The sequence below is a fragment of the Pseudonaja textilis genome, chromosome 1 (assembly GCF_049901715.1).
Source record: "Pseudonaja textilis isolate UNSWEBS1 chromosome 1, rPseTex1.2, whole genome shotgun sequence".
NCBI lineage: Eukaryota > Metazoa > Chordata > Lepidosauria > Squamata > Elapidae > Pseudonaja > Pseudonaja textilis.
Window position 1 is genome coordinate 182,463,518 of NC_141990.1, and position 10,282 is coordinate 182,473,799.

At 42.9% G+C, this 10,282-nt stretch overlaps 1 protein-coding gene across 3 annotated transcripts in view; it reads right to left on the bottom strand.

Annotated features, from left to right (window-relative positions):
* Positions 1 to 9,532, bottom strand: part of ITGA4 (integrin subunit alpha 4) — a 51,619-nt gene extending 42,087 nt beyond the window's left edge. The window contains exons 1-2 of one of the 3 annotated variants that reach the window (XM_087919864.1): positions 9,406 to 9,532; positions 7,560 to 7,681 (exon numbers count right to left, since the gene is read on the bottom strand). Coding sequence is in view for 1 of the 3 variants with exons in the window: in XM_026696960.2 (XP_026552745.1) it covers positions 7,560 to 7,681; positions 8,685 to 8,875 (313 nt within the window). In the remaining 2 variants the exon portion in view is untranslated. Of the gene's footprint in view, positions 1 to 5,038; positions 5,114 to 7,559; positions 7,682 to 8,684; positions 9,119 to 9,405 lie in introns of those variants that run through there. The other 2 variants (XM_026696960.2, XM_087919865.1) reach the window with 2 other exon arrangements.
* Between the last annotated feature and the right edge of the window lie 750 nt (positions 9,533 to 10,282).

Sequence of the window (10,282 nt, forward strand, 5' to 3'; positions counted from 1 at the left end):
TCAAGGGAGATATTTAGGAACAAAGTATAATTTTTCTGGATTTTAAGCTTAGCCCCCAGTTTGAACTATTTTGCTTTTTATATAACTGATTCTTCCTTTAGCTTTCTAAAACAACACACCAAAAGTAAAAAGTAAAATACAGCATACTGTAAAGCACAGCTCATTTTCAAAATAAATATTCTAGAAACATGTATGGTCTAATCATGGTACAAGTGCTTTGTATTAAAACAAAAATGTTATGCTTTGTAAAATCCTGGGACTGTATTTCCTAAATTAGGTAAAATGTTTATTTTGAAATATGAAATCATTCTAAAAGCAATTAGTATTCTTTTTTACTCCAACATATTTCCAGTTTGGCCGATATGTAAGATTTGCATTTGTGAGTTAATTATTTTAAAACAAAACTATATGTAACTATATCAAAGGTTCCTTTTTACAACTTGCACTGAAGAGTGAAAAATGGAAAAAACAGACATAAGTTTACGAGCAAGCATAAATGAAAATGAACAAAAATGCTTCAGAAAACCAAAAACAGCCTCATATGGATGAACTCTTAGAGGATAAACTTTTCAGAACTTGAAGACCATTTTCAAGAAGCTGGAGAATTCAATCATATATCTACTCGGTCTTCTCTTCTCATAATTAAACTATCTCAATTCTTTTAGCCTCTCCTGAGATTATGTGTTCAGTTCCTTCATTATCATTGTTACTTTTGTCTAAATCAGTTCCAGTTTCTTTAAACCCTTCTTAAAATGTTGTACCAGTCCACAATAGAAAGTGTCCTCACATATTGCATTGCGGTGTAGTATGCTGGCTTGACAGCCACGGAAAGACATTACAGAGGGCGGTGAGCACAGCACAAAACATCGTCCCCTGATACCACTAGATGACCTCGCAAGGACTCGCTGCCTTAGAAGAGTGAGGAAAATTCTCAGGTATGACTCACATCCCAGTCAGCACTTCTTCACTCTCCTACCATTGGTAGGAGATATAGAAGGATAGCCAACAAGCTGAAGAACAGTTTCTACCAGTGGGCTGAGAGATTTCTGAATGGAAAATAACTTCATGTCAACATACCGTGTTTCTCCAACAATACGGCCTCCACCAATAGGAAGCCCCACCATGTTTTATTGGCATAAAATCAAATTAAGCCCCTCCCCCCAAATTAAGGCCCATATGAAACATGCAAAATGGGGGGGAATGGTGGGGGGGGGGCTTGCTGTTAGGAAGTACTTTTGTTGCATGCCCGGATATGGGGCTGCCTGCGTTGGTGGGGCACTTCATATCGGGAGACCTTCCACCACCGTTGCTTTCCCTTCTCCCCCGCTGCTGCGGCATTAGACCAATGCCGCAGCGTTTGGCAAAGCCACGTGCGGCCAGCCAGGGCTCCACCCTGCAACCGGAGCCCTGTGGAGACACTTGACTTCAGGCGCTCCTGTCGCCGCCTTCCCTTTGTCTTCAAAGGAAAAGTGAATTCTTTTAAAAATGACACCCTACTACAACAAAGCCTCCCCTGCCCGAGAGGGCAGCCCAACCCCACATGGGGAGGCAAATCTCCCAGGGCTGCAGCGCAGGATCGGCCCACCTCGGGAGAAGCGCCCAGCCATCCCTGCCTGGTGCCGGGCAGAGCGTGAAGAGCTTCGCCTGGGGAGCCCAGCACAGCTGACAGATGGGCCCTCCTGCCCGGCAGCAGAGCTCTCACCAAGGCAGCGAGCACCTCTCCGCCAGACTCTCCACTCATCCCACCAGGGCTGCGCCGGAGCTGTGTGAGCTAGGCAGAGCTGGGAAAGCGAGCCACAGGTGCACACCCACCTGCCAAGCAAAAGAGCTGGGCTGACCCTAGCTTTGCTTCCTTCCCAAGTCCCTCCAGCCCAAACCTGAAGGGGCCACCGGGGGAGGCCGCCCGAGGCAGTGATAGTGCCCACCCATCCATGGATAGGGAGACAAGGCGACGGTCTGCGCCACGTCCTCCTCCGAGCTGAGCCCAAGTCAGCGCCTCTGCCTGATGCCCGTTCCGCTGCAGCATTTGGAGCTGCCGACACATTTGGAGATGCGTGGGGACGGGGATGGGCTGGGCTAGGGGTGGAAAGGACGGGGGGCTTCGGGCTTTCTCTCACCACAGATGGGTGGGCGCTATCACTGCCTCAGGTCAGCCCGGCTCTTTTGCTTGGCAGGCGGGCACGCACCCGCGGCTCGCTTTCCTGGCTCTGCCCAGCCCGCACAGCTCTGGCATGGCCCTGGCGGGATGAGCGGAGGGTCTGGTGAGGAGGCGCACGCTGCCTTGGTGAGAGCTCGGCTGCCGGGAAGGAGGGCCCACCTGTCAGCTGCGCTGGGCACCCCAAGTGAAGCTCTTCGCGCTCTGCCCAGTGCCAGGCAGGGATGGCGGCTGGGCACTTCTCCCAAGGTGGGCCGATCCTGCGCTGCGGCCCCGGGAGATTTGCCTCCCTACGTGGGGTTGGGCTGCCCTCTCGGGCAGGGGAGGCTTTGTTGTAGTGGGGTATCGTTTTTAAAATAATTCGCTTTACCTTCGAAGGCAAAGGGAAGGTGGCGACCGGAGCACCTGAAGCCAAGTGTCTCCACAGGGCTCCGGTTGCAGGGAGGAGCCCTGACTGGCCACACGTGGCTGCACCAAACACCGCGGCATTGCTCTAACGCCGCGGCAGCAAGGGAGTAGAGAAAGCAATGGTGGCAGAAGGTCTCCCGAACATCCAACTGTTGCCGCCTGCCCACCCAAGGATGCAAGGGGGGGACTTAAGTCACCACCGAAAAGACGGCCTAGCCGTTTTTTGGGGGGTCAAAAAAAAATAAGGCCCAGCCTTATTTTGTGAGAAACACGGTAGTATGATAGACTTGCAGGGCCCGCATGTTGTGCAACAAGGTCACATAGTGTAATAAGATTGGGACTGGGTTAGGGACTTCTGTCCTCACTGTGAGTTGTGTTGGGGGGGTGCACAAAGGGAGCCTCAGCCAATCTCATTGTACACATGTTGTATTCTGACAATAAAGGTAATAATAATACTCAGAACTGGATATAATAGTTGAGGTGAGTCTAAACAATGCAGAATGTCGCAGACATATAACTTTCTATGATGTGGCAATTAAACTATTGCTAAGGCCTAAAATTGCATTTTTTTTGGTATTCATATTACATTGTTGATGCATACTCAGTGCCCGATCCTATTCAAAGATCTTCCTGACAAACAGTATTATTGAACCAAATAGGCATAATCCAATATTTAGTTGTTTTCTAGCAGAAGAATTTTGCTTTTATGCAAAATTTAATTATGTTGATTGCTATAACCTAATCTAACCTATATAAACCTAATTCCTACTACCTTCTCCTATCTTATGGTTTATCACATGTTGGTATCTTATGATTTATGATTGTATCTTATGATATATAATCTACGACTTACTACTTTGTTGTTTGTATGTACACTAACAGATTATGCCAGAGACAAATTCCTTGTGAGTCTGATCACACTTGGCCAATAAAGAATATTCTATCAATATTGGATTTTTTTTAGATTTTACTCCCATCTATTTTTTTTCATTTACAACTGAGGGAAGTGAACATACCAATACTCCTTCTTATTCCTATTTCTCTTATAACAACCACTATGTGAGGTGAGTTGGACTAAGAGAGAGTGACTGGCCTAAAGTTACCCAGCCCATTTTTCATCCTAGCATAGAATTAGAACTCATAATCTCCAGTTTTCTAAGCCAACACCTTAACCACAACACCATCTGGGTCTCTTTTTAAATCTGAATTCTGCCTTCTGGAATAATAAATATCCCATCCAATTATGCATCATTGCAAATTTGGTATTTTTCCACCTCTTCAAGTTTCCAGCAGATATATTAATAAGTACAAGGCGTAGGACTGAACCTTATGGTAGCCCCTCAAAACCACACTGCAGTGAAAATCATTCTATGAGCGTATCTCCATATAACTATCCTTCTTCTGCTTTGGATACTCAGTCACAGGAAAACAAGCGCTCTTCATATCAGATCATAACCCTCTCCCTCATTCTAGCTCAAGGGTCCCCAACCCCCAGCACTGGTATGTGACATGCCAGAAACTGGGCCACACAAACAAGTAACGCCCCTCCATGAGATGCATGTGAAACCACACCCCTCCAGTCTGCGGAAAAACTCTCTCCATGGAACTGGTTCCTGGCGCCCAAAAGGCTGGGGGCCACTGTTCCATCTCATCTAGCAAGTGGGAGTGCAATGCATTGGAAAGGCACATGCTATATACAAAGCAGGTCCAAATCTAATCATGGCACTCTCCAGTATGGCTAATATTGCTCTGCCTGATACTTGGGAGAGATTTCACCAATGGCCCAGTTTAAACCTCCTTAGTGTTCCAGGTCTTATTTTATCTATTTATTAAATTTATATGATTCCCATCTCTCAACTAAGGAACTCTGGGTGGCTTAAAATACCATAAATAACAGAATAAAACAATTACGATGAAAACATTAAAATATCAGACAACAGAAATTAGAACATTAAAATTGTTTTCCACATTCCATAAATTATTGCGAACCTGAGAAAGGGTGAGTTTCAGTAGAGGACAGGCTCTTATTTGTAAAGACTGAAGCAACAGGAAGCCAGGTTTGTATACCAGTACCAACTGCTTCCCTAAAAGAAACATGAATAGCATCGTACAAGTTTAATCTGCCTTGAAACTAATTTCATTTCTTCATGTTTCTTAGTTTTTAACAGTGGTCCTAAGAAAGTTTATGACAAGTCCATCAAATCAAAGGCAACAAATCTCCCTGCTTACTTCTGTATGCTACCAATCTATACTGTACATACTTGATTGTGCTGAGTTAAGCATCACATTAGCTTTTTTGTGCAACTGGTTTGGAAATGACTCTATCCTCCATTTCTGAGTAATTGCTTCTGTACTTAACAGACAATCCCAATTCCACTCTTGAGAACAAACTGTAAGCAGTCAATTTACTTAATTCACTACTAAAAACCATAAGATTTATCTATAAAATAGAGGGTAATAAATGATAAATCTTACCCGTTGTGGTGATTCATTCTGAAAGTACTTTTCAAATGCCGTGACCTGTCTGATGACATACCAATCTGAAAGTGCATCTTTGCTGAAAGTGCAAAGTGCATATCTTTCCTCGACGTGAAAATCAATTTATTCAAAGTTGTATTTTTAGTTTCAGGCTGATAGGCTTGGAAGTTTAGTTTCAAGTTTAGTTATGCTGCACCTGGTTGCAAGACTTCAATGCTTAAATGAATGTATTGGCTGCCAATGAGAGTTAATTGTTTTCAAATTAAGAAAACCAATGAAGATCTATTCTGCCAATATCTTGGTGGTTTTAATGGAATTGTTCCTATCCAAAGTTAAATGATAATTCTTCATGAAACTCTTTGCTTTATTATATTGTATAAACCTACCACGGACTGTTTGAACATAGTTTGCTAGGAAAAGGAAGCCATAACTAAACAAACAATAAGACATCTCTTCTTTCCTATAATCAACAACTTACTTTATTGTATTACACTATGTTATACAATATAGTGTATATTATACTATAACATACCCTTACAATCGCAAGACCTATAACACATTCACCCAAAATCATACATACTACATTGCAATGTCAACTAACTTCCTATATGAATTGCTAAAGTTCACACAACATACTAAGCTACAATAGTTTTTGTTTTGATTTGATATAGCATGACATGAATTCATGAGAAGGCAGTACCTTTGCAAATAATAAAACCAAGTGATCTGTGGCTTATTCAGCAAGTAAATCATGGTTCTGCTTCATTTGTGAATCAATTCTTGACTGATATGAAGATAAGGTAGTAAAATAATGCAACAATTTTCTTTGGCCCAATTCCTTCACACATATTGTAAATACTGCCATTTGAAGTTACAGCTATGAAGTAATGAGCAGATACGTGATCCTTAAGATTTAAAGAAAAGAGTTGATCTTTCACCTAGTCTTCAGTGCATCAATACAGAGATTTTACTGTGTTCCCCAAAAGCCTACAGGGAATATATAGTACTCACTATGACCCTTTTCCTTGAATGGTTATATTTTACATAAAGCTACACATTATGGCAGACAGATGCTCAGTGCTGAGAGCATTCCTTTGCCAATTTATCGTAAGGTCTTCTAGTTACAACATCTACTCATTGAGTAAAATGCTTTTAGTAACAGAAATGAAAATCAATGTCCCTTTAGCCTAATTTTAAAATTCTAGAGATATTCTCCTCTTTTTGTTTACTGACTAAAATTAAAACTTAACTTTGTCTCTAAAATTCATACACTCTTATTTCTGTAAACGTTTAAGAGTTCTCATAATCTGCCATAAGCTTCTGAATAAATATTCCACAAACTTTGTAAGAAATTGAGACTACACCAGAGAACAGTTTTAGCTTCAAAGAACTATAATTCAGTGTTAACAGCTAAGTGATTTTAATCAGCAAATTGCCTTGAAACTTAATTATGTTGGAAGTCAATGTCTTGTATGTTTTAATTATATTCTTAAAGTGTATAAATTCACTCCAAAGAGGTGCAAGCCATTACAGAGCTGCATAGATATGCAGAAATCATTTGCTGTTTATGGGCCACTAAGTCCATATCAATTAAGCTTTTCTTTTGTTTGTGAATATTAATATACCCAAATAGTCCATTCAGATCCAAAAAAATTATTGCTTGCTGACTTCAGTGCATTTTTAAAGTAAACGCTTGGTAAAAAGAAACTGAACTGTACTTTTGACAAAATATACATTTTGGAATGCAAGTTTTCCAAATTTAGTTTGTAACTAACAAAACATGCTGCTTTGGATGTCTTGTTAAAGAAACTATAAGTATATATTATATTTCAGTAAATAGATATTAATAGATATGTTAATGAAATAAAGAAATAAACTCCAAGGTTGAAGCATCAGAGCACATTTACACATTTACCACGGGAAGCACTACCTATAAAGCTAATAAACCTTTGTTTTCTTCCAGAATAATCAACTTTTGTGTGCTGACCTTAATTTTTTATCATTTCATTCTATGAAAGCCATGACAAGAGTGGCACCAGGAAATTACTAAAAGACAATGTAGATTTGGTATATAAATGTTATAATGAAATAAGGTGATGCAGAACATTCTTGTAAAGTGTTTACTTAATATATTTGATCAACTGATCATGGTTGAGGTATTTCACAGAACTTCCATTTTCAGGTCGGAAGGACTGACCACCAGTGGCAAGAGAAGATTCTTCATCGATATGGCTAATAATCAAAATACCCAAGGACAGAGAAGAAAGTTTATCCTTACAGTGAAAGCACAGGAGGAAGATAGGCAGAATCTAACACTGAATTGCTTATACATAGGTTCTGTTTTCTGGAAGAAAAGTTATGTGCTTGAATATTTTTGTACTGGCAACATTTTTTCTAATAAAGCTTATTAAATTTGAGCTAGAGAGAAGTCTTTCTTTGCTCTTCTTCTCCAGGCCTGGTTGTTGCTGAGTTGATCTGACAACCAACAAGGAGAGATCAAATTTTCAGTTCCACTCACCCACTTGGAGAATCTCACAATCTCTTTTAGGATTATTTCCAATTTGGCATCTGAATATTGCCCCTGGATTCACTACAGAGCTATTACTAGGCCAGCTGGCTTTAGGGGCTCCGGCTATAAGCCTGAAAGAAGAAATAAAAAGATTTAAAACTCTCTCACACACACACAAGCAGTCCAGACTTGAGTAACCAAGCATTCATTCAGTGCCTGGGACTCAGAGATACCAAGAAAGAAACAGAAATGAATGCTTCCACTTATAAAATTGGAATACTCCCCCCTCTGCATTAATAGCTAGTTTGTGGTAAGTATGGAAGGGACAGCACATGAGGAAGAACACAAACCCTAACCCAAATTTGATGTGAGGAAGTAACTGTCTTCCAGCTGGATTATGATGACGTTATTTTCTTGGAACAATTAATGGCCAAATCTGAAAAAGGGGCAAATTTGAAAGAGGTTCATAAGGATGAATCATTTTATATTTATCACTTCACTTTGCAAAACAAAATTCAAGGACAAAAAGCAAGGAAACCTTTACAAAAAGACGTGTTGGAACAAAAATATCTAAGATCAAACCGTGTGTGTAAATTTATTTTAAAAAGTTAATTCAGCTTCCAGATTTTTCACACCAACTGTGCATTTGTATCACATAAAAGATAACACCTGTATGAAAGCCAGTTTTTGAACAGTAAAGACATCCAAAGGACAGCTTTTCTTCGAATAAAAGACAATATTGTCACCGTGTTCCAAATGTGTCCAGAGATCACTAGGAATTGCAATTCCAAGCCATCTGAAGGCACACCAGGATTTTGGGAAGTCTGCGATGCCAATACCAAACTTTTCTGGAAACAAAAAACAACAACAAAAAACCTTTACCGGATCTGGAGGCAGCGCCCACTTTAGACTTAGCCTGACTCAGAACAGGAGGTCTCACCTCCTGCTTTGAAACCGCCGTTGAATAAAACCGTTGAATGAAACCGTCCAAGGCAAGGCATACCATCAAGAGATGCGCTTGGGGTGGGGGCTGAATGGCGGGGGACAGAGGGGACTACGACAAAATCCTCCGTCCCACGGGACAAGCGAGCAGTCTCGAGAGAAAAGCTCCCCCCCTCCTCCTCCTTTACTCACCACCGGCTGGTGCCAAAGCTGTGCAGCAGCACCGAATAGCCGAACCACGTCCCATTGAGCCCTTCGAAGACCAGGGGGGCCCGAGTATCTAGATTGTAAGGGCGGCAAGCCGTCGGGCAACAGCTTAGCAAGAACAGCAGCTGGGTGGAGGAAAATCCCATCTTCGGCTTGTCCCACCAGGCAGCCCTCATCACTAACTTGGGGTTCTTCGAGGGAGGGAAGGGGCTGGGTGGGCGGGTGGAGTGAGGTGGGGTCACACTATCGAAGCAGGAAAAAATAAAGTTGGTCGCCTCAGGCTGCTTCGCTCCGTTAAGACTGGGCGAGATGGAGCCCCGGCGACAGGGACGGGATGGAGGGTGGGGGTGGACAGAGACACTCCCTCAGCCGTTACCGCCACTACTAAAACGCCAAGTCGGGATGGGCTTCTCATGACTTAACTATTGCTGACGCTGCGCTTTAGCTGCCCTCGCCCTCCTCCACCCGCCCCCCGCGGCCGCTTCGAGTCGTGGGGTGGGCTTTGCGGCCGACTCCGACGAGTTTCCGGGGGCGCCTCGCAACCCTTTTTCACATAGCGCCAAGTTAACTCCCGGAGGGCGGCGTCCGAGCTCTCGGGGCCGCCGCAGCTGCTCTCAATTTGAAGCTGATGCCTGCCTGGCTCTGCGGATGTCAACGAGGCGGGGTGGTGGTGGTGGCGGGGGGTTAATGTATTTATGAAAGTTACTTGGGTTGCCCCGGAGAGTGACCCGGCGACGCCGGGCGGGAAAAGTCTGCGGTCTTGGGAACTGGCGGCAGATTACACTTAAGGGAAAAATTTTCTTCAGAAGTACCTGGAATCAACTCTACACGTGGCGTTCCTCCTCTCCTTCCCTCCCTCCCTCTATTTACGCCACAGGTAGAGTGAGAGTCCACCCGGCGAAATGGTCCTTCTGCTCATGGGCTTCCCCAAACCACGTGCCAAGCAGAGGCCACGAAAAGCGGCTCGGGAGTTCCAAATTCTCTCGGGCGACGTTAAGTTCCAAAGTCGTGAGTCAGCGTCTGCGAGCAAATTATTTCTCCCTTATTATCCCAAAGGCGTCTATCGGTCCGGGCATATTTAAACCCTCAGGAAAGAGGTTAGAGGACCCAGAAGTCTGTTGGTAACATGTTCTTGGCTGTTTCTAATCGAGATTATTGCCCTCCTCCCCCCTTGAGGATTTGGGGAATGGTGTTAAAATAAAATGGAGTAAATGCTTCTAAAATAAAACCGAGGCGGAACCGATCTCATTCATCTCAAAACCAATCTTTTGAGATGAATGCGAGCAATCCTTATGAATGAAAGTCTTTGCACGGTAGACTTTTATTATCCCCTTAAGTTAAGGAAAGCCACCCAGAACAGGGCAGAATTGTTAATGGCTTTGAAATGACATAAAATTCTCAGTACATACCTCCCAAAGGTTGCCAGACTGATGAAGGCTAATTTAGTGTGTGAATCCAACCTTTATTCAAACAATGTGGCTTTGCATATTATCCAAACATTGCTAATGTAGTATAAAAAGCAATTAGATTAGTATTAGAATGTCTATATCAATATTCCTTCACTGTAGCAACTTCCAGATGTG